The following is a 25,470-nucleotide window of genomic DNA, read 5'->3' as shown; positions in this document are numbered from 1 at the left end:
CTTGACTTCACAGCTTCATTCACTTCCATAAATGACAATAGCATCACCCATAGAAATATTAGAATTACAGTACTGCCAGTATAAAACCCCAGTATTGCTACAAACTCCCTGTAAAATGTAGCACAACAACTCCCAAAGGGCTGAGTTACTTAAACACTCCTAAAAGATTATATATTTAAATTTATATTTTATACAAAGAAGTACCCCTCAGTGTTACTGTGTGTAAACATAGCTCTCAGTGGTACCATTAATTGATCACACGCTTACACAGTGCTTATACTTCACAGCCTTAGGGTTCCTCTCCGGAGTGTGTTATTTCCCAATTTCAAAGCATGTGTAAAACCAATACATACCATCTTAATCATGCGTCTTTTATATCACATTGAATAAAATATATTGTCCAAAGTCACAATCAATCAAAAGCATTTATCTTGTATCCGTAGAGATCTCATGCGTCATACTGTGATTTACTTTCTGCACAGACAGTATTTTTATGAGGTAAGTATAAAACTGCCATCCTGAAGGGTTAGAGCTGGCAATGGCATAGTAGCAATCTGCAAACTTTCAGACAAGAAAAAACATGCTGCACTGTAAATAAAACTTCTGTGGATGCCTCTACCAAATGCCAGAGGAGAAAACTAGCATTATGTAAAACAGCTGACCACACTTGAACCCTTCATAAGCAGCAGAGGAAAACACCACAGAAATCTGCAACCAGAAAAACAAAGTAGAACAAGCCTTTTCTTTCATGGACACATGGAATACAGACCTTCTTTTTACATCTCTAGAGATCTCTGCCCTCTTTATTTCTGGCCCTGAGACACTGAAACACAGAGAGGCTTTGTACACATATGTTCTGCAGTGGCAGATCACAGGGCTTCTGGGAAAAGGCACAAACTTCCTCTATAGCAAAATGTGATCGAAATCAAGAGCGCATATGTAGATATATTACATATACATAGTAACATAGTAAGTGACAGCAGATAAAGAGCTGAATGGTCCATCCAGTCTGCTCAACAGTCACATTCATTATCAATTCAAGTTTTAAATCAACAATGAACGTGATATTATATATTTGATCATGGTCTTTCTTTGGTGTTTCTGGGACATAGACCATAGAGGTCTACCCGGCTCTGTCCTTATGTTCCAACTACTGGAGTTGCCATCAAAGTCAACTCCAGTCTATCCAAATCTATCTTATCATATGTGGAACAAAGACCTTAAAAGTCTGCCCAGCACTGTCCTCATGTTCCAAATTACTGGCGATACCGTCAAAGCTCTCTCCAGCACATCCTAAACCGAATTGCAACAGGCAGACCTTACCTTCTAAATCTTCAGCAATGTCACTCACAAATATATTCAACAGCACCGATCCGATTCTGATCAATATATTTGTGAGTGACATTGCCAAAGGTTTAGACGGTAAGGTCTGACTTTTTGCAGATGATACCAAGATTTGTAATAGAGTGGACGAGGAAGTGAAAAACATGAAAAAGGATTTGCAGAAGTTAGAAGAATGGTCTAATGTTTGGCAATTAAAATTCAATGCAAAGAAGTGCAAAGTAATGCACTTAGGGAGTAGAAATCCACGGGGGACGTATGTGCTAGCGGTGAGAGTCTGATATGCACAGACAGGAAGAAGAATCTTGGGGTGATAGTATCTGATGATCTGAAGGCAACGAAACAGTGTGACAAGGCGGTGGCTATAGCCAGAAGGATGCTAGGATGTATAGAGAGGTGTAATCAGCAGAAGAAAGGAGGTGTTGATGCCCCTGTAGAAGTCATTGGTATTACAAGTATAATGGTTCTGTGAGGGTTACAGTATCTGTGGATTAAGCTGGCTACAATGTGAATTGCGGATATCATACAGAACAGGTTACGTGATTGTCACAAAACATCTAGGCATCCGCCTGGGGTTACCCCGCAGCCACTTAGAGAGTCTATCCCCAGCACAGCTCAGGTCCACCTACACCTGCCGCTTGTGCTCTGTACTAGCACCTTCCTCCCACTGACTGGGTCTCAACCACCTCTAGGTAAGTCTCCTGCTTCCAAATTATCCCCAGTGATTTCAAGGTTACTGGAGGCCACACTCCCAGTGGTCCCATATTCCCAGAAAGCACTTACAGACCCAACACACAAACCGCCAGGATTCTTAATCAATTCAGACAAGCAGGAGCAATGAACTGAAAATATTTATTGTCTAAGAAATTAGAACAATGAACAGAAAAGGTGCAACCAGCAAACAATAACAGGTAACTGAAATATGGATCAATTATAACACTATCTAAACATTTGTATACTATCTAATTAGTACCTGGGAAGATCAGGACATATAGCTGATCACAAGTTATAAAATATAACTGTTTACAGGGCCTCAGCAAAGAGATCCTTCTCTCTTTTCTTCCTGGCTAAGACTGGAGCAAAAGCCAGTACATTCTAGAGGAAATTGAGTTCCTGGACCAATCAGAGCCCAGAACAAGTAGTTCCAAAAATAGCTGGCCACATCACTGTAGGTCTTTTCTCTTAAACAGCTTTAAACATAAACATACACCACCTGCTGGCCAAACTAGAGAAATACACTTCAAGAACTAAGGCAGTTTTAGAGGCTTGAAAAACCCCACTGTTCTGGCACAGTTATGTGGAGCTATTTGAAGTGATTCAAGTCTGGTCCAGGTTCAGTCCATCGTCCTTATTATGGAGTGTTAGTCAGTGGTCTGCTTGGCTATGTTGGGTCATCAGAGAGGAACTGTCTGATGAAGTGGGCTTTCAGGTGTTTTTGAAAGAGTAGATAATTTTCCGTGCATTATATGTCCTTCAGTAGTATGTTCCTGAGTTTAGTGTCAATATATAAGAAGTTGGCTGTGTATGCAGATTTGTATTTTAGTCCCTGGCATTTAGGAAAGTGGAGGGTAAGGTATGATCTCGCACATTTGGTGGCATTCCAAATGTGTAGGTCTATTAGTCTGGTCATGTAGCCTGGTGACAGGCCAAAGATTATTCTGTAGGTCAGGGAGCATATCTTAAAGGATATGCATGCTTTGATAGGTAGCCAGTGTAGTTTTTGTAGTAGAGGTCTAGCGCTTTTGAATCTGTTTTTCCCATATATAAGTCTAACTGCTGAATTTTGTGCTGTTTGAAGTTTCTTTAGGATTTTGGCCCTTACATCCTGTGTAAATTCCACTGCAGTAGTCAGCATGGACTAGGACCATGATTTGAACTAAGGTGTGGAAGACATCTCTTGGGAAGTATTGTTTTATACGTTTAAAGTTTCCACATTGTGTGGAACATTTTCTTTGTGGTGTTCACTGCAGGGGCATAGCTATCTGGGGCCACAGGGGCATGCCCCCCCCAGATTTGGCCCTGCCCCCCCTCGCCACCGCCACCACAGACCCTTTCGACCCCCCCCCCCTTCCCGCCATCAGGACAACTCACACAGAAACAGAATCCTTCCATCCAGATCAGTTGCAGCAACGCCCCGGCCCAGAGACCGGCGCTGAAGAGGACTTCGGCTGGCGGGGGTTGGGGACCCCCACCAACACAGGTACCTGATGGCAGCGGGGGAGGGTTGGCGGTGGCGGGAAGGGGGGTCAAAAGGGGAGGGACACCGGGGGGAGGTTCAAAAGTGGCGGGGGGGTCGGCGGCGCCGGGGGGACCTAAAATGTGCCCCCTCACCTCGGGGCTCTGGACCCACCTCCCGCCGAAGTCTGGCTATGCCCCTGGTTCACTGCCTTGTTTTCTAAGGATAAGTAGTGATCCATTGTGACCAAGAACTTTCAGGTTGTTTACTATTGGAAGATATGATCCCGATGCATTAATGGTTGTGATGCATTTGATATTGTATGGAGATGATAGTATCAGGCAATGTGTTTTTTCTCTATTCAGTTTTAGTTTGCCCAGGATTCCATGATGGTTATGCTGTTCATGATTCTGATGGTAATTTCAGATAAGTCATTTTTAAAAGGGATATAAATTTATACATCGTCAGTGTAAATGAAGTGGTTGAAGCCTTGTTTGGAAAGGGATCTTGCTAGGGGGACCAACATTACGTTAAATAGTATTGGTAAGAGCGATGAACCCCAGGGGATTCCGCATTCTTCTTTCCACTGGAATGAAACTGCTGAGTTTGATTTAACTTGATAAGTCCTGGTGGTCAGGAAACCTGTGACCCATGCGAGTATTTTTCCTCAGATTCCTGATTTGTCAAGTATTCTTTGTAGGATTTGGGGGTCGACCATGTCAAATGCACTTGACATTTTGAATTGAAGTAGGAGGATGTTTTTACCTATTGAGATTTGTTTGAATTTAGCAAAAAGTGTAATCTGAACCTTTTCTGTACTGTGATGGAACCTAAAACCTGATTCAGATTCGTATATTGAGAATTTATTGATGTAATCGGTTAGTTGGTTGGCCATTATGCCTTCTATTATTTTGGTCATTAGTGGTATGGATGCTACTGGCCTGTAGTTTGAGATATCTTTGGTGTTTTGTTTTGTTTTGCTATCTTTTAGAATTGGTGTGAGCAGTATCTTGCCTTTTTCCTTCTCAAAACAAAGTTCAGGTGGGATGTGAGTTGTTCAGTGAAGTGGTTTGGGGGTGCTTTCATGAGGTAGTTGGGACATGGGTCTAGCATGCAATAAGCTAAGGAGAATTTTCTTATAACTTGTATTACTGTCTCATTGGTGAGCTGAGTGAAGGTTGTCTATGTCCTGTCTGCTGGGGATTCTTCTGGGTGGTAATCTAATTCATCTATAAAGGTTTTGAAATTGGAGACATCCTGGAATAGGTTTCTCCGAAGTGTTTATGATTTTTTTTTCTTTGAAGTATTTGGCTAGTTTGTTTGCTGGCTAGGGGTCTTCGTTTGTAGAGGTTAGTGGTTTGGTGTCTAGTAGGTTGTTTACAAGCATGTATAATTTCCTTATGTCATAGTCTGAGTCTATTTGTTTTTTGTAGTACTTTCCTTTTTGCTTGTCTTATTTTGGTTTAGTATTTTTTTATTGTTTCCCTCCATGTTGTTTTGTTGGGTTCATTTTTGGTTTTCTTCCATGCTCGTTCTAGTCTTCTGCAGTGGATTTTTAGTTCTTTCATTCTTCATCGATCCCTGGGACTACTTTGTGTTTCTGTGAGTTTTGGGTAACATGGGGGCTATGTCGTCTAATACAGTAGTTACAATGATTAGCAATGCACCATAGATATTCAAGCAATGAAGGGAGCTCACAATTGATCAATCATGGTTATGCTCAGCTTCTCAAGTCATTCACAATCTTACGATAAAACAGTCAGTAGTATAATAGAGCTATGATAGGATCTGTCAGATACACGTACCCACCTCCTCTTTGGCTAAATAATTTATGAGCCAAGCATACGATGGGGGGGGGGGGGTACGTAATCCTCATTAATCCTTGTTTATAATATTTAGCAATAGTCCATATTTTATTCTCAACAATTTTATCAAAAGTTTTCTATTTATGTAAAAAAAAATTATTTTCTTTATTTCTTGCATATATAGCTTGACATACCTTTCAGATAAAGAAGTACTTAGATAAGTAGTTTCTTTGGGTTGGCCCCTTCCCTGTGGAATGAGTTACCAAAATATATTAGGGCCAAAGCCGCCAGGAGGGGGAGGCAAAGGCTTCCCGGCAATGGTGCTGGCACAGGCAGCCAAACAGTCAGAAGAAGGCTGCATTCATTGGTCTCCTACTAAAAGGTTATTGCATTAACACATAGTCGTCTCTGCCACTGCAGGTCCTTCTTCTTGCCTTACTCATCCGCCCTCCTCCTGACTGTAACTACTTCCTGTTTTCACCAGTACCGCAGCAGGAAGGATCTGCAGTGGCAGAGAATACTCAGAGTTAATGCGCTAACGTAATATCCACAGCAGGACAGAAGGCAACCAGTCCAAGGGGGAGTACTGCAGACGCTGAGGTAGAGTCATATTTGATAGATAAAATTACTTTGGTTGGTGAGGAGGGAGAGGAAAGGATGCAGGGGGAGAGGATGGTGCAATAAGGGGGGCCCTTAAGATTGTTTGCCCTGGGCCCAGCTTTGTCTCTCAGCAGTCCTGATTAGGGCAGAGGAAAATTTTTAAAATTTAAAGGTGTTTTTTAAAACATGTTTTTTTTTAAGTTAGTATTTGATAGTCAATTGTACAATAGTGGTAAGGTATATTAGACTCCCAGAGAATTATGATTCAGCACATTGATTTTCTTTTCCTTGGAATGGTTGTTCTTCATTTGATTATGTTAGGTCTTTTCTATTATTTATATGGAGTTCCTTTCTATCTTTTTATGCATTTGTATTTATTGCTTTAGAACCCGCTTAGATCCTTTAATGGCCAGTGGTTTATAAAATGTTTAATTTAAATAAACATAAACATATTCAGTGGCACTATTCAGTTGTGTGCCAATAAATCCTGCAGGGTCCTGATCATCATTAATTAACCAGGTAGGAGCCTCACCTACCTATTAACTAGCACTAAATATTGTTCCCATCATTATTATTATATTAAATTTTCATGTATGGTACATCACAGCCAATGTTCATGGGAATTATCTCCATTAATTCAGGTCCTATTCAAAGACCAGGGAACCATAGAGACATCAGTGCAAAATGGTCCAATCAGGGTACGTTTTTGTAAAATGGATAGGATTGTATCATTTAAATTTAAAGGGCCTGATATTCTTCAGGTGGAAGTCAGCATTTTGCTGGCCGCTGCTGGCGCTAAACTCAGAAATTCAGGAGCCCTTTTACAAAGGCACGTGAGGGCTAGTGCGCAGGTAGTGTGCGGCCAAATGGCACTACCACCAGGGTAGCGCGTGTACCCTGCGATAATTCTGATTTTGGCACACACTGAATCCCATGGTAGAAAATAATTTTCTATTCTCTACTGCGGTAACCCACGTTGGCATGCGCTGAGCCCTTACCACTAGGTCAATAGCTAGTGGTAAGGGCTCAGGCCATAAATAGACACACGTTAGCTTTAATATTAGCGCAGGTCCATTTCCCGGCCCATTAATAAATAGCCTTTTTCCCAGCCACAGTAAAAAATGGCCCAGCATGCATAGAGTGGAGGAGTAGCCTAGTGGTTAGCACTGCAAACCTTGATCCTGGGGAAACTGGGTTCAATTCCCACTACAGCTCCTTGTGACTCTGGGCAAGTCACCTAACTCTCCATTGCCCCAGATACAAATAAGTACTTGTATATACTACGTAAACTGCTTTGAATGTAGTTGCAAAAAACACAGAATGTCAGTATATATGCAGTTCTATTAATGTGGTTAACCTGGCCGGTTAAGTTCTAAATATCAGCACTTAACTGGCCAAGTGCTGACTCCATCCCAGAACACCCCCAAAAGAGCCAGTTTTGAGCTCTACACTAACCAGTTAAGTGCCACTGAAAATGACCGATTAGCCCCAAACAGACAATCAGGCTTATTTTCGAAAGTGATCGCCGGCGATCTTCAGACATAAATCAGGAGATGGCTGGCGATCTCTCAAAAGCGGCAAAATCGGTAAATCGAAAGCGGCTTTTTTGACACCATCGCCACTTTCCCGTTGCCACGCCGGCAAAAGTTCAAGGGGGCGTGTCGGTGGTGTAGCAAAGGCGGGACATGGGCGGGCATGGGCGTGGCTACCAGAAGGCCTGCTTTCGCGGATAATGGAAAAAAAAAGCGGTGTTCATCAGTATTTCGCCGGGTTTACTTGATCCTTTTATGTTCACGACCAAACCTAAAAAAGGTGCCCCAACTGACCAGATGACCACCAGAGGGAATGGGGGATGACCTCCCTGTAGTCCCCCAGTGGTCACCAACCCCCTCCCACACTACAACATTACAAATAAAAACCTTTTTTTACCAGCCTGTATGCCAGTCTCAAATGTCATATCCAGCTCCCTGACAGCAGTATGTAAGTCCCTGGAGCAGTTTTTAATGGGTGCAGTGCACTTCAGGCAAGCAGACCCAGGTCCATCCCCCCTTACCTGTTACACTTGTGGTGCTAAGTGTTGAGCCCTCCAAACCCCCCAAAACCCACTTTACCCACATGTAGGTGCCTCTCCCTTCACCCATAAGGGCTATGGTAATGGTGTAGAGTTGTGGGGAGTAAGTTTGGGGGGGATTTGGGGGGCTCAGCACCCAAGGTAAGGGAGCTATGCACCTGGGAGCTATTTGTGTATTTTTTAAACATTTTTAGAAGTGCCCCCTAGGGTGCCCGGATGGTGTCCTGGCATGTCAGGGGGACCAGTGCACTACAAATGCTGGGCTCCTCCCATGACCAAATGCCTTGGATTTCGCCGGGTTTGAGATGGCCGGCAGTTTTTTTCCATTATCGCTGAAAAACAAAACCGGCGATCTCAAACCCGGTGAACTCTGGCATTTGGCCGGGCTAAACCGTATTATCGAAAAAAAAGATGGCCAACCATCTTTTTCGATAATACTGTTCTGGCCAGCTGTTGCGCCGCCGCCAAAATAGATCACCGGCGACCTATTTCGCCAGCGACGTTCTATTATGCCCCTCAATGTAACCAGCCAAGAGCCATTGCTGTCCAATTAAATCATTGTAAACGTCAACCCCAAAGTTTCAGTATTGTTTCAAGAGCTCCAACCACAGCTGGTATTACCATCATTTTTTTTCCTCCAAAGTCTTTCTACTTTAATTTGTAAATCATGCTATTTTGATATTTTTCACAGCTTTTTTTCATCAATTCTACGATCACTGGGTACTGCTATATGTACAAACCATACATTTTTCTTTTCTATGACCATAATGTTAGAAGTGTTGTGTTTGAAGTGCCTCTCAGTTTGTATTTTAAAGCTCCTTTCCTATAACCTTTTGAGTGGTATAATCACAGTATATGTTTGCTAGAATAAAACTATACTTTTTGCAGGGATTCCAATGGATTAATTTAGCCCCTTGACCATGGAACTGTTTGTAGTCATTTTGGGCTATGTTGCTACAGACCCTACTAGATGGTCTACAGTTTCATCTTTGGCGTTCACTGTTTGAAAATTTTCCATCTTAACTTTCATAAAATATATTTGTAATGCTTGTTCTTGGGCTGCTAAGCGTGGTGGAATAGTCTAATAGTGCAGTGAGCTGAGAACCAGGTTTGATTCCTACTGTGGCTCCTTATGACACAGGGTGAGACACTTGACCTTCCATGACCCCAGATACAAAAAAATTTGATTGTGGCCCACTAGGGATTCAGAAAGTATTGCATATAATATGTAAATTACTTTAGTTGAACCACAGAAAGGCGATATATCAAATCCATGACCCTTTACTAGGGAAGATACACAGAAAAGTAGTATATGAAATGCATGACCCATACCCATTCCTTCAGAGTCTTTTTTAAGTGCTCCAGTTTTCAGCTATGATAGGATCTTGTCTCATTTTCTATCAATAACTTTTATATATTAGCCATGAAATGGCCTGTCTTTCCAAATGCTGAACCTGAATTTCTTGGTTGTTTTTTTTATTAATTTAATTTAATTTATTTCATTTATATCTCACATTTTCCCAATCAAATTGGGTTCAATGTGGCTAACAGATTATTATATTAACAATACATATCAGGTTCAATATATCTAACATATTAAACTAACAATACAGATTAGTCAGTGAATACATCAGTATAAAAGGCTTGTAGGGTTGAATTAAACAATGGTTAAATAGAATGTAATAACTAATTTGAGTAACACTATGAAGTGAAAAAGAATTGAATTGGACACTTTATGTTAGGATTCTTCCTTATAGGGGAGGTCCATCAGTAAAACATTTCTTGAAAAGAAAGGTTTTTAAAGATTTCCAGAATTTCAAATAATTGTGCTCCCATCTGACTAGTTTTGGGAGGGAGTTCCACCATTTGGTACATTGGTACGTAAGTACATAAGTATTGCCATACTGGGAAGACCAAAGGTCCATCAAGCCCAGCATCCTGTTTCCAACAGTGTCCAATCCAGGTCACAATTACCTGGCAAGGTCCCAAAAAAGTACAAAACATTCTATACTACTAATCCCAGAAATAGTGGATTCTCCCCAGGTCCATTTAATAATGGTCTATGGATTTTTTCTTTAGGAAGCGGTCCAAACCTTTTTCAAACTCCGCTAAGCTAATCGCCTTTACCACATTCTCCGGCTACGAATTCCAGAGTTTAATTACACTTTGAGTGAAGAAACATTTTCTCCAATTGTTTTTAAATTTACTACATTGTAGCTTCATCGCATGCCCCCTAGTCCTAGTATTTTTGGAAAGTGTAAACAGACTCTTCACATCTACCCATTCCACTCCACTCATTATTTTATAGTCCTCTATCATATCTCCCCTCAGCCGCCTTTTCTGCAAGCTGAAGAGCCCTAGCTGCTTTAGCCTTTCCTCATAGGGAAGTCGTCCCATCCCCTTTGTCATTTTTGTCACCCTTCTCTGCACCTTTTCTAATTCCACTATATCTGTTTTGAGATACAGCGACCAGAATTGAACACAATATTCGAGGTGCGGACACGCCAAGGTGTGATACAAAAGCATTATAACATCCTCATTTTTGTTTTCCATTCCTTTCCTAATAATACCTAACCTTCTATTTGCTTTCTTAGCTGCCGCAGCACACTGAGCAGAAGCTTTCAACGTATCATTAACGATGACACCTAGATCCCTTTCTTGGTCCGTGACTCCTAACCTGGAACCTTGCATGACATAGCTATAATTTGGATTCCTCTTTCCCACATGCAGGGAACCCTGCTCTGAAAGCTGATTTATATACCAGTTTTTTGCAACTAGGATAATGGAGAGTTAAATCGTCTCTGGAACCAGGAAGAGCGTTATATAAGGGCAGGTTAATTAAAGGTTGCATATAACCTGGGGTTAACCCATATAGAGTTTTGAAAATGAATACACAGAGTTTAAAGACTGTTCTGGCTTTTATAGGGAGCCAGTGTAGTTTCCTGAGCAGAGGAGATGCTTTCTCAAAACGTGTGACCTTGTAAACAAGTCTGGCTGTGGTGTTTTGTATTCTAGTTTTAATTCTGATGTTTTCAGCAGTTTTTCTTTGCAAATTTCAGTTAACATGGTCTCTTTGCTTTACATAATTTAATCATTCAGACCATGCTTTTCTTCTTCCGCAGTTTGCTTCATATGTAACAAGTCTCTGCTTCCTTTGATTCTTGGTATTTTTAATCTATCAATGTCACTTCATGGATGTAGGGCATGATTTATTGTCATCAACTTCCTGATTCTTCTATCAAATTTATCTAGATCAGCTTCTATCCAGTCTATAATTCTGGCTGTATACAGTATCTGATGACTGGAATTGCCCAAATATTGATAGCTTTAATTATATTATCTCCACTTAACTTTGACTATAGAATTTTCTAAACACTTTTGATATAATTTGAACTAGTTTTCCTTTTGGTTTAGTCATGTAGCAAATTTGAGATTTCTAACAATCCTAGATACTTATATCTTTCCATTCATTAGCTGTAACCTATCTTCATCTATGATTTTGTTTCCTTTATTTGCCAAAATGTTGCACATTTGTCTAAGCCAAAATTCATTCCTAGTCAATTATTATTACTATTATTATTAGACTTTGCTGGGAAGCTGTCACTGCTTATAACTGTTTACTAACACTGACTGGCTGACTCCAGGTACCTCTGGTTTCCTATCTTTGTACATCATATCTTGACAGCAGAAGACCATGGCAAAAAGTGTTGCGGTGATTGGGGCTGGGATCAGCGGACTGGCCGCCCTGAAGTGCTGCTTGGAAGTGGGGCTGAAAGTGACCTGCTTTGAGATGAGCGATGGAGTTGGCGGACTCTGGAAATACACAGTAAGTTGTCCATTTACCATCTATGAACTAGGAAGAATAGTAGGTTTTAAAGATATTGCCCCAAGTATATAAGAACAAACCCCTCCATAATCCTCTCCCTTTCTTTTTAACTTAAATCTGTTTTCTTTCTTCAATCTCTCTCTCTCTCTCTCACTTTCTCACTCTCTTTACATGTCTAATAGGGATATGCAACCCAAAAATTGTGTGTGTTTAGTTTCCCATGTTGTTTATGTAACTTTTTGTTTAAGTTTTTTTCATTGGGGAGGGGCATGTTGAAAAGAAAGCACCCTCCTTCTAAGAGTGTGCAACGTTTGCTGACATTTCCCCCAGTTTTTCAAATGAATATGTGAATAGATACACACATACTGTGGTATGTAGACTTGTGGCCGCCATGCATGTGGCCAGAAAAGTAGAAATAAAAACAGGGAAGTCTCTCTGTTCAAGTTCCGGTACTTTTAGGCCTGGTCCCTTTAAAAGAGGCTTTGACTACAATTCCCAGAAGACTATGTATTCTGAAGCCTAGAGAGTGGTGCTCAGAAGAGATGGGAAGGGAGGAGGGGGGAGGAAGCTGATGACTTATCTGGCTTCTAGCTGAACTAGTTAGTATTGCCCTCCTGAAATGAAAGAGAGGGAATTTAAAAGGATGGCTTTTAATTTTGTGAGAGAGGAGAGACCAAGGAGGTTAGATTAAGAACAGGAGATGGCATGAACCTTTCTAACCCATTACGGAGGCTGAAGCCAGTAAGGCGGAGCTTGTTGCTATTTTAGTTCACCCAAAACAATGGCAAACGCTATTGAAAATAATAGCAAAAGCTGTTCCAGTTGGACAGGCAGAGCCTTAAAAAGTCAACGATAAGGGATTTAATTTTTTTATTTGACAGTTTTTTAATTTATTTGAAAGCTTCCCATATCTAGATATTCAACTTTATTTCATGATATTTATTTACAGTGAAACCTCGGTTTTCGTCGATAATTCGTCTGAAAATAATCGACGAAAACCAAAACCGATGAAAACCGAGGCAACAAGAAATTTTTCTTTTAAATGAATAAAAAAGACTAATGCATAGACGGTCGGTAGCCAACTGTTTTGGGGAGGCTAAAGGGGGCGGAGCTTACCTCCGTGGCGACGTCAATGACGTCGCGTCGCTGCCAAGAGGGCGGAGCTGACCTCCGTATTCTCCATGGCAGCGACGTCGCTGCCACGGAACTAAAACAATTAAACTGCACATGCGAGGGGAGCGGGTAGGGCGGGCGCAACACCCGGAAGTCGACCATTGGGCTAGGGAGGCTTAGAGGGGAATAATCGAACGGCGCCGGCAAAATAGATCGCCGGCGATCTATTTTGGCGGTGGTGCAACAGCTGGCCGGAACCGTATTATCAAAAAGAGGGCTGGCCATCTTTTTTTTTCCGATAATACGGTTTAGACCGGCCAAATGCCTTGGATGTCGTTGGGTTTCAGATGGCCGGTTTTGTTTTTCAGCGATAATGGAAAAAAATGCCGGCCATCTCCAACCCGGCGACATCCAAGGCATTTGGTCGTGGGAGGAGCCAGCATTTTTAGTGCACTTACATGCCAGGACACCAACTGGGCACCCTAGGGGTCAGTGTGGTGGACTTCAGAAACAGCTCCCACATGCATAGCTCCCTTACTGTGGGTGCTGAGCCCACCCCAAACCCCCTACCCACAAATGTGCACCCACTAAAAGTGCTCCAGGGACCTGCACACACTCAGGCCTCTAGGACTTGTTGCTGCTGTATAACCTTGGCACACCAGTTGACACCTGAAGACTAATGTCTTTGAAAAAGTGCTTTATTTGAATATGCACGTTTACTCACAGTTAACTGCAGATCAGAGGTTGTGCCCCACTGGCAAAGAATCCCCTGGTACAAAGATTAGCAGTAGGTCCGAGCTGGCAGAATGCTGTACAATGCCCTCTTTCAGCAGCATTCAAGGTAAGAATGTTTTCTAACGTGGGTAACACATGAAAGGGATCTAAAACTGGCTTACAAAAATGGCCACTACCTCATGGACTACCGGAAACAAAACAGGGCACACTCTGACCCAGTTAGCAAGGGTGAAAAGCACCATGGGAGTATAGCCCACTACCTTACACCCACCACAATGCATTGCTGATGTGACTCTGCAGGGCACCTAACAGAAAAGGTGTCACACTCACCCGAGAGCCACATCGCAACCACGGAAAGGCTGTCAGATGATACAACACATTCTGCTGTCATGGAGGTGGGTACAGGATTTGAGGCTGGCATACAGGCTGGCAAAAAAGGTTTTCATTTTAACTTTTGTAGTATGGGAGGGGGTTGGTGACCACTGGGGGAGTAAGGGGAGGTCATCCGCCATTCCGTCCGGTGGTCATCTGGTCAGTTGGGGCACCTTTTTGAGACTTAGTCGTGAAAATAAAAGGACCAAGTAAACCCGGCCAAATACCGCTTAACGCCGCTTTTGTTTTCCATTATCGCCGAAAGCCGGCCATCTGGTAGCCAAGCCCATGCCCGCCCACGCCCCGCCTTCACTTCGCTGGCAACACGCCCCCTTTAACTTTCGCCAGCGAGGCGACGGGAAAGCGGCTATGCTGTTAAAAAGCCAGCTTTCGATTATACACTTTTAGCCGCTTTTGCGAAATCGCCGGCGATCTCCCGATTTGTGTCGGAAGATCGCCGGCGAAAAGTTTCGATTATAAGCTGGTTAGCCTCCCCAAGCCTCTTATACGGGGCGCCTATGGACTAATGTATAGAATAAATGAATATTTAACATGGCATTTATCTTTCTGAAGACTCTTCTTGGTGTATGGAAGATGGAGAGAGAGGAGTAGATATTATTGTTTGGAAGGGGGATCCCCCTCCATAAGGACAGGAGAACGCCCCAGAAGAACACCACGGGAGAACGCAAAATTAGCAGCATGGGCATGCCGACGAATTCCGAGGCGACCGACGAAAACCAAGACAAAGTTTCGCTAAAAAAATCGACGATAACCAAAAACGATGAAATCCGAAGTCAATGAAAACGGAGGTTTCACTGTATATCACTAAAACAGCTTAAAAAATTATTGTAGCTGGTAGAAACACTAATAGCAGTAATAAACTCTGTATTTTGTGCTCATTTTTCTATACTGTTCTATTGAATACATGGCCAAATCTCCCCCCCCCCCCCCCCCCCCCCCAGTTCTAACACAGGTCTTCAGTCACTTTGGGAAGTTCTTAACAGCCTTGTCGATTGGTACCACCCTGTGGCAGGCTGCCCCAGATCATCTGCAGCACTTCCTTGAGTTTGGAAATTGTTTGTGGCCCCTCCCCCTCAGACAAAAGTCTACATCACTGTGACATCATTAACATTAAGCTGGTACCTGTGGGGTTTTTTCCTAAAATAATGGTAGTTTTACAGTGCAGATATTTTTGAACGCACCAAAATCTCTGGGTGGTCATGTTAAAAGTCTCTAACTTTGCATGTTTAAAGATAATCTCATTCCACTAAGCGCATAAACGTGGATAGTAGCAGCACATAAAGTTGTAAAATTTCATGTTGAAATTCCAAGCAGTTGCTGAGAAAACAGCAAAAAAACTCTAGGGGGGGGTATTTTTTTTTGTCTCACCCGATAGATAGATAGATAGATAGATAGATAGATAGATAGATAGATAGATAGATAGATATAGAATGTGTATACATATAGATATAGTTATATACACACACACAAACATACAGACAGATGTATAAATATAGATAAGGAATATAGATAGCTCGGGGATGTGCAATCTTGCTGTCTGAAGTTAAGTATAAAATATGCCCATTAAAATACAAGCAGGTATTTCAAAACAATTTTCCCTATGTATTTTTTATGTTATTGTACTTTGCTTTAGGATCCTTGGATCAAAATTAAAAATCTAGACTAAGCCAGTGGTGTAACCACAGGTGAGCCCAGTTGGGCAGGGGCCCACCTACTTTGGGTTCAGAGTTCAGGCCCATCCAGCAAATGCAGCTCATTGGTATTGCCAACAGAAATCCCCAATCCCCGTCAGTTGAAGACATCCTCTGCAGACCCCCAGGCCAACTGAACAGCGAGGAAGTTGCTGGCACACTTCCAGTCACTGACACCAGTATTCCCCTCTCCACTCATGCTCAGTTCATGCACATGACGGTGCCGGCATCAATGGCTGGAAGCATGCTGCTGACATCCCCTCTGTTCAGATGACCCAGGGGGCTCTGCAAAGAACATCTTCAACTCATGGGACTTGGGGATCCCCACCAGCCAACTTATTAATTTTTAATGTGGGGGAGGCAAGAGTAGAGAGGAAATGTGTGGGCACACCCAGAAACGTCTGCCTACACTACCAGAATAAACTAAACTAAAGTAAACTCTCCCAACCTGACTCTACATTTTTGTCTACAGCCAACAGCATACATATTTTTACCCACACTTAGGGAGGGCAATTTTTAAATACCATATTTACTCAGGTTTTCCCCACATGAAAACTTTAAAAAAAACTGTTCTCTGTATCATAGTCACCATATATATTTCCTTTAAATCCAATTTGTCAGAAATCTCCGATAAAATAATTACTGGCATGACCACACTAACTTCTTGGGCTAATGCTTTTAAGATGAAATTAAATAAAGAGAAAACCTAGTGCCTAGTCCTTTCATCACAATACTCTCCATTCCTCTCGACTACTCTAAGTACCCCTGACGTTAAACTCTCCATATCTGACAACCTAAAAATCCTTGGAGTGACGATAAACAACCATTTATCATTCAAAAACCACGCTAAATCCATCACAAAGAAAATGTTCAACACAATGTGGATATTGAAACGAGTGAAATCATATCTTCCCTTGGACACTTTCCGGAACCTGGTACAATCCACAGTACTTACCCACGCTGATTATTGCAACAGTGTTTTTATAGGATGTAAGACCCAAATCCTGAAAAAACTTCAGACTACCCAAAACACAGCAGCCAGACTTATCTTTGGCAAGTCAAAATTTGAAAGCGCAACACCTCTTCGAGAGAAGCTGCATTGGCTCCCATCAGAGAAAGAATAAACTTCAAAGTCCATACACTGATTCACAGGATTTTATACGGAGAATCCCCTAGCTACATGAATAACCTGATCAACCTCCCTATCAGAAACAGGTCTATGTCATCACGTACTTACCTCAATTTACACCTTCCCAACTGCAAAGAAATTAAATACAAAACCTTCTATGCATCCAGCTTCTCCTTCTTAGGCAGCCAGCTTTGGAATGCTCTACCAAGATCCATCCGAACAATTAACGACTATTTACCCTTCCAAAAAATGTAGAAAACCCATTTCTTCAAGCAAGCTTACCCAAACGACCCGACTTAACCTCATAAGCCCACCCATGTCTTCTGCTCCTACTAATATTATATCTTAAACCATGTCTCCCAATCTCCTTCATGCTTATTCCCTAATCTCTCTTCCCCATCTTCCCCACATCATACCCCTCCCAATCTCTTTCACTTCAGCTTATTCTACCTTTGTTACACCTTTCCATGTTCAATTTACATATTTTAAGGCCTTTCTATTACTATGTTTACTACAGTTGCAAAATTCTCCTTACATGATTCTGTATGTTATTCCGTTTATTATGTAAGCCGCATTGAACATGCTATGTGTGGGAACGCGCAGGGTACAAATGTAATGTAATAATAATAATAATAGTAATGGGAGTAGCTATGCTTTTCTGATCCCAGTATTACTTTATCAAGCATTGAGGATCAAAGCCTGTTTTTATGGGAACTAGCCCACAGGCCTCAGCAATTTGCAAATTAAAAACCTGTCATCCTCTTAACCACCTTCTCACGAAGGTGGAGTTTCATTTTAAGCATTATTATATCAAAATAGGTCATTGTATACATCTGAAGCAGGTGGCCTCTGGAATATTATAACAACAACTGACTGTGTACCCACTAGCTATACACAAACAGCCTCCACCTCTCCATAGATCTTTAACCCACTTCTTAACAAGGTCACTAAGTCCCATACAAATTCACACCTGGATCTCAAAACTCAGCATACTGTGGGAAATAAAACAGGAATTGTAAAATAGCAAAGCTGTAATGCCCAAGGACACATACACAACAGGTACTACCGCCTGCAAATTCAACAGGATTTAACTGGGGTTTGACTGAACCTGTCTGTAATAGCACAGACCCAATGGTAACCCATCTCAAACAACACAGTCTGAATGACTTCAGCTTTCTCTTTATGCTTATTAATGGTGATATGTGCAAGGAGAAGGCTACTGTTTACATGGGCAAGTCAATACCAACACATCTTTAAGCTGCTTTCTAACTGGGTGTGGGTACTCCAGCTGGTCAGGCATGGGCTGAAAAATACAGAGGAGTCAGAAGTTGTACTCAATAGACAGAGGCTCAGATATAGAACTTTAAGAACATAAGAATAGCCATACTGGGTCAGACCAATGGTCCATCTAGTCCAGTATCCTGTTTCCAACAGTGACCAATCCAGATCACAAGTACCTGGCAGAAACCTAAATAGTAGCAACTTTCAAGAGCTGGAACTGAACTGGAGCTGAACTTTGTAGTGGGGTGGGCAGAGAGAGTACATGGCTGGAGTAAGGGCATGGAATTAGCCAGAACTGCAGACCTGGAAGTGGAAACAGAAAGCATGTCACAGAGCAGTCAAGTCACCCAGTTCCATAAGTGAGATTTTTTTTCGCTAATCCTGGTTTAAGTCTTAATATCAGTGGATCTGGATTTTAGCTCACATCTGTTTAGTGGTAGTTTAAAGCAAATTACAGTTGGGCACTATGGATATTTCCCTTTTGCTGAAGGGCTTACAATCTAAATTTGTACCCGAGGCAATGGAGGGTTAAGGGGGTAATTCTATAACTGAGTGCCAGGGGTGGCCCAAGTTACCTTTTAAAATCTGCTGCCAGTTTTTTCATTGATCGCCTTCAGTCAAATATATCTTTTTTGTTGTCTCATGGGCTTTTCCCAGAGAAAAAGGGATCTATTATACTTACTCCTATACCAAAAAATGCACTAGCTTCAAGAAACAATGTAACCAATTTATGGATTACCTTTCCTCCTTATTTCTTTTTCACAACTCTCAATCTGGGTTCAGACCATCCTTCAGTACTAAAACAGTCTTAACCACTTTACTGTCTAACTTCAGGAAAGATGTTATCCTAGGCAAAAAGATTATAATATTACAATTTGATATGTCTAGTGCATTTGATGTGGTTGACCATGGCATACTATTAAATTTACTACATCACTTTGGGTTATGTAGAAATGTTCTTAAATGGTTCCAAGGTATTTTTTAAAAACTAGATTATGTCAGGTTCCATCTCACCCCCTTGGTCACCTGACTGTGACGTGCCGCAGGGCTCTCCTCTATCTCCTATCCTATTTAATGTTATGATGGCACCACTGGGTAATAAACCAGAGGCAGCAGGGTTTCACACATTTATTTATGCAGATGATATTACTACCTGCAGCCCTTTTAGATATGGCATCCTTGAAATTATTGGCAGGATTAAACTAAGTCTAGATTTGATGGAATCCTGGGCATCTGAATTCAAACTAAATTTTAAATAGAGGGAAAAAAAACAAAATTCCTGATAATAACAAATCCTTTTTATCACTCCACCTACAGTATATCAGCTTTACAATAGATCAAACCACATATCCTCTGGAACCTACATTAAAAATATTAGGTGTCACTATAGACCATCATCTAACTTTTGAACTGTCAGCATCAATTGTTACAGCCAAATCCTTTAAAAACCTTTGGAAACTAAAACAAATTAGGTCCTTCTTCTCATTATGTATCTTCAGACTCCTAGTAAAGTCCCTTGTACTGACTCAGTTTGATTATTGTAATGCTATCTATGCAAAATAGTTGAAATATAATAACATTTACCAAAACCAAAGAATCTGCATTTCAGTATTTCTTTAAAATATTTCCTTGCAAGTATCTCTGCTGAGAGGTAATGAGTCACTGGGAAATTAAGGAACGGCAAGTTCCTATTCCTTGCAATATTTTCCATTGCGATGCAAGAAGAGACTATCCTTAATAACAGAAACAGTAGCATTTTACAAGGAAGAAACCTTCCCCTCCAAACTTTTAACCTGAGAAGTAACACTTTCTAATTTAGCTTCCATTTCTTTAGTTTCAGCAATAGATTCAGAGGTAAACATACATAACTGAGGCACTACATTTATTTAGCAGTGTCTCAGTGCAGGTAAGCAATGCCCAAATACTTTTTCATGTTATTTCTTTAGAGGCAACAGAAACTACTGAGTCCAAATCAGATGGATAAGATGCCTCCTTGGGAAAAGACATGCCAAACACTTCAGACCTTTTAACCTCCTGGGTTTGGTCTTTATGGCTAGATGGGGGAAATGTCAGCCCCAGTTGTGGAGGAGGAGTTCTATCGAGTGAGCTAAAAGAAGCTCCTTCCAGTGGAGATGCCTCAGATGATAACTAACTCCTGGAACAACACGCTTGTCCATAGGTCCCTTAAGAACTGGTGTTGAAGTCCCAACAATCTTCCTCTTTTTACCCATTATTAAGCAGAACAAAAACAAGTCAAGAAAAAAAGAGGAGAGTCTCACCTCAACGGTGTCCACGATTGGTCTGTCCATTTCCCCTCTCAAGGCTCCTCAGGGCTCCAAGGGGCTCCCAAGGGGCCTGGCATGCCCCTTATGGCACGTCCGTTCAGCCACGCCCTGTGGCCACACTGCAACACTGGCAGTTCTTTTAAAGAGACAGACTAACCAGCACCTAGAAGATGATGTGAGATGCCGGGAACCTCAGCACCAATCAGAAGGGAGCAGATGGCAAAAATGCTCCAAGATTCCACCTCCTGTTGTGAGGCTCCGTGTCTCTATCCCCCTCTATATTTTTAAATGTTTATTAACACAGCTACCACACTACTTCAAAACGAAATTATTTTTTTCTACCTTGGTTGTCCAGCCATTTACTTTTTCTAATTCTGTTGTTCCCAGTCTCTGGTTTCTGCTTTCCTTGTCTTCTCTTCTATCTTGCCAGGATTTCATGTCCATTTTGTCACTTTTCTCTCTTCCTTTTTCTTTCAGCTTTCTTCAATTTATTGTTCTGCCTCTCTGTCCAGATTTAATTCTTTCTTATTATGTGGTCTTCAATTTCTCTCATTTTACTGTGTCTACCTACAGCTTTCCATCTTTTTCTCTAACCCCAGCTCTCCTATTCCACTTCCTCTTATTCCCCAGTATCTCACTAACCTAGCCTCTTTCTTCCTCCCTCCCTCATTCCCATCCAGCAGCATGTGCCCTTTCTTTCTCCCATCCAACATCTGCCCTCTTTCTTGCCCCCTCTTCCATCCAGCATCTGCCCACTCTCTCTGCCTCTTCTATCCTTATGCCCTCTTTCATTCCCCCTCTTCTATCCAGCATCTGCCCTCTTTCTCTCACCTTTCCATCCAAAGTCTGCCTTCTATCTCTTCCCCTTCCATCCATCTTCTGCCTTCTTTCTCTCCTTCTTCTATCCAGCTGCTGCCCTCTTTCTCTCCCTCCTTGTATCCAACAGCTGCTCTCTTTCTCTCCCCCCTTACATCCAGCTTCTGCCCTCTCTCTTTCATCCTGTGTCTGCCCTATTTTCCCTTTCCATCCAGCTTCTGTCCTCTTTCTTTTCTCCTCTATCCAGAAGCTGCCCTCTTTTTCTTTCCTCCTTCTCTCCATCTTCTGCCTCCTTTCTCTCCCTCCTTCTATCCAGCAGCTTCCCTTTCTCTCCCCCCTTGCATAAGATATCTGCCCTCTTTCTTTCCCCCTTGTATCCAGTGTTTACCCTCTGTCTCCCTCCTTCTATGCAGCATCTGCCCTCTCTCTCCCCCTTCCATCCACCTGCCCGCTCTATCCCCCTTCCATCCAGCGTCTGCCCTCTCTTCCCCCTTCCATCCAGCATCTGCCCTTTCTTCCTCTCTTCTATCTAGTGTCTTCTCTCTCCCCTTCCAGCATCTGCCCTCTTTCTCCCCGTTCCATCCAGCATCTGCCCTCTATCTCTTCCTATTCCGTCTAGTGTCTTCTCCTCCTCCATCCAGCATCTATCCTCTTTCTCTCCCCCTTCCATCCAGGTGTGTGTTCTTTCTCTTTCCGCTTCTATCCAATGTGTACCTTCTTTCTCTCCCTCTTCCATCCAGTGTGTGCCTTCTTTCTTTCCCCCTTCCATCCATAATCTTCTCTCTTTATTCCCTCCTTCCATTCAGCATCTGCCCTCTCTCTCCCATCTTCCATCAAGTGTTTTCCCTCCCCCATCCAGCATCTGCCCCCTACATCTGCCCCCTTTCTTTCCATTCCATCCAGTATCTGCCCCTCCCCCTTCCATCTAGCACCTGCCCATTCTCTACTCCCACCTTCCATCCAGCATCTGCTCTTCTCTCTGCCTCTCCCCTCCTGCTGCCATCCCTGCCACTGCTGCTTCTTTAAACCAACTGCAGCAAATAAAAGTACATCCATCATACGGGACCATACTGTACACAGGCACGGCTGCTGGCCTCAAACCTTCAATACAGTCCACAAAAGCAGAACACATGTCTTATAATAGTTAAAAAGGCTTTTATTCTTACTACTTTAAAACACAACCCGACTTGGCCATGTTTCGCCTCTCTAGAGGCTGCTTCAGGGATTATCAACTATTAGGGTCCCAAAGGGCACAAACACCTAATAGTTAGTAGATGTAGCAATGAAAACAGCTCAGCAACTAGCAACAGGATAAAAAGAGTGTATCCTCCTTTCTCAAGAATAAAAGCCTTTTTAACTATTAGAAGATGTGTGTTCTGCTTTTGTGGACTGTACTGCTTTTTCTGCAGAACGTTTGTTTTCCTCTTCTGGATTTCCTCATCCCTTCAATGTCATTTCCTGTTCTGGGGCAAAGCAGGCAACCATGCCTGTGCACAGTAAAGCCCTGTGCGATGGATGTATTTTTGTTGCCACTGGCAATTTAAAGAAGCATCAGTGGTGGGGGTGACAGCAGCAGGGAGTTGAGGAATGTCCCATTGCCCCTGCTACAGTGTAGAACATTGGAAGGAGAGATAGAAAATTTTGGGGGTGCCATGGCACCGATGGCTCCTCCCATTCTGATGCCTATGATAGTTCCTATTTTCAGGAGTAGCATACACACAGGGGGGTAGTATAGCGGTGGAGCTCCCACTTATGTGTGTAAGTTACAGAATACTGTAAGTTATGTGGATTACTGCTGCACTTAGATGCTTTCACTTACACCAGCTCTATGGCTAGCATAAGTGATTGCACTTCAATGCTAGACATGTAAATACCTGGTTACATTCATATTAAAGGAACTTGAATGACTATGTTCCTTTATAGAAAAGTTTTCTAATGTGCTCCCCAGGGGCATAGCCAGATACCCAATTTTGGGTGGGCCTGGGCCCAAGATGGGTGGGCAGACGAACTCTGCCTTGTCCCACAAGTGATTTGGTCTCTTCCTCTCTCGCCTGCATGCCATATGATCTCTCAAACATCTCCCCTCCTCTGCATACCTTTTAAATAGCAGATTTTCACCGGCGGAGAGCAGCAGCTAATATACACTGCTCATGTTGACCCCACATCCTTCCCTCTGGTGCAACTTCCTGTTTCTGCAAAGGCAGAAATACATCAGAGGAAAGGCTGTGGGGCCGCTGCAGGTGAAGATCTGCTATTTACAAGGTATGCAGTACAGACAATTGTTGGGAGTTTGACTGGTGGGGCTTGGGGATCCCTGCCAGCCACATCATAGGTGTGCTGCTACTGGATGGGCCTGAGCCCAAAGTGGGTGGGCTCAGGCCCACCCTTGGCTACACCACTGGTGCTCCCTGTTACATACTTGCCCAAAATCAAAAGAAGCACCAGTGTGATTTGGCTTCCCTGATTCTCAACCCATTGACCTAACCATTAGGCTAGTAATACACTAGAACCTGAGGTCTGGAGCAGTATGGATTCTGCATGTGGGAGTGTCAATAGCAACTGGGCTGGTTAGCCTTTGAGTTGCTATAAACAGCTTCTTGTTTCCCAAAAAACACTTTTTAGTGCTTGCAAATTCTTTAGACAACTCACTTGGTATTTAAAAGAAATAATTATGATGCAATATACTTATTCTCGAGGTGATTTTAGTGCTTCATGGCAAGCTTTGCAAAGATTGACCTACTTAGTAATTCCACCACTTTGAATTTAAGTGAAAGTCGAGCATCAGAACGTAAGTTGCGATAACTTTGCTAAGAAAATTCCTATATTAGCTAAAGATATTGTGTGAGCTTTGAAGACCACAGAGGTCTCTTTGTAAAATGTCAGGTCATTCGTCTATCAGCCCAACAAAAGGCATTACAACCTATGAAGAGTCCAGGTTTATTCAGGGCTGATAATGCAACTATGCATCTGCCTTACTGATATATGTATAAAGTTGCATGCCTGAATTAAAAATAATAATAATAATTTTATCCCACAAGATAAACAAGTGTCTACAAGAAGCCATACTATGATCACATAGTCAAAAATCCCATTTTACAGGTTCATCTCTGGTGAGACAGTTCCACTACTCTTCCACCACACATCACAGTGAACAGTAGATTGCATGAGTTCTGTCATATGTGGCCATTCCCTTTATAATTCCCACCCCAAAGCATTCTGAGATATAAAATGGAACTCTTCTATGAGCACACTAGGACTACAACCCTCAGGGTAAAGTATTTTAATCAAACTGGAAACTCCTGATGAGGATGTATAGTCCAATAACTAGTCTAGATTACTTCCTGAAACTTCAGCGCTCTTTCCTGTCTGACCTTCTGCTTTTCATACTTAATCTAGGAACATGCAGAAGAGGGAAGAGCCAGCATCTACTGGTCTGTATTCACTAATGCTTGCAAGGAGATGATGTGCTACCCTGATTTACCTATTCCTGATGAGTACCCCAACTTCATGCATCACAGCGTCTTCCTGAAGTATCTCCAGCTCTACACCAAGCATTTTGACCTTTCAAGACATATAAGGTTTAAGGTATGAGGCTATTAATAAAGACAGAAAGAAAATAAGCCAAAATAAGTTGGGAGAAGTGTAGACTGTCCTTCAGAATTGTGGCTTTACCCAAGAAACTCAGCAACCATGTGAGCAACCACTCTCAGCCCATGATGTGGCTCCAGATCCCTGGGCCCAGGGCTTATGATCCTTCTTCTGTAAAGACATCACATTTGCATCCTGATTATGCATATAAATGATTACAGTAATGGCAAATACATGTGTAAATGCCAAAATTCTGCCTAAGCGCTATTCAGTAAATATGCACATTTGCTACTTAGCGCATATCTGACATAGCTGGAGTCTGGACAGGTCATCGGTGGGACTCACATTTATGTGGGTAACTTAGAGAAGACTATAAGTTACTTATATGTTGCTGTCATTTAGGTGTGAACATTTAGTCCAGCTTACACCTAAATTATTAGAGCATATTTCACCTTTTACATTAGTATTTTAAAAAGGAAAGTAAGTACCTTTATTATATTAGATGCCACTTAGGTGCCTTCAGGATGCCCTGTTATAGAATTAACTCACCCACCAGCCTGGTTATATCTCCAGCCTAGCCACCAGCAAGACAGCTAGAAACTTTGAACACAAGAAAGATG

The 25,470-nt window shown here is 42.1% G+C and overlaps 1 protein-coding gene across 3 annotated transcripts in view; it reads left to right on the top strand.

Moving 5' to 3' along the window:
* The window catches only part of FMO3 (flavin containing dimethylaniline monoxygenase 3), a 63,398-nt gene that overhangs the window by 12,481 nt on the left and 25,447 nt on the right, over positions 1–25,470 (top strand). Inside the window, exons 2-3 of one of the 3 annotated variants that reach the window (XM_030205513.1) lie at positions 11,682–11,819; positions 24,659–24,847. In XM_030205513.1, the coding sequence (XP_030061373.1) occupies positions 11,688–11,819; positions 24,659–24,847 (321 nt within the window). In that variant the 5' untranslated portion in view covers positions 11,682–11,687. Of the gene's footprint in view, positions 1–11,637; positions 11,820–24,658; positions 24,848–25,470 lie in introns of all 3 variants that reach the window. The other 2 variants (XM_030205512.1, XM_030205514.1) reach the window with 2 other exon arrangements.

The sequence above is a fragment of the Microcaecilia unicolor genome, chromosome 6 (genome assembly GCF_901765095.1).
Source record: "Microcaecilia unicolor chromosome 6, aMicUni1.1, whole genome shotgun sequence".
NCBI lineage: Eukaryota > Metazoa > Chordata > Amphibia > Gymnophiona > Siphonopidae > Microcaecilia > Microcaecilia unicolor.
Note: the sequence above shows the minus strand (reverse complement) of the source record. Positions and strands in the feature narration are given on the sequence as shown.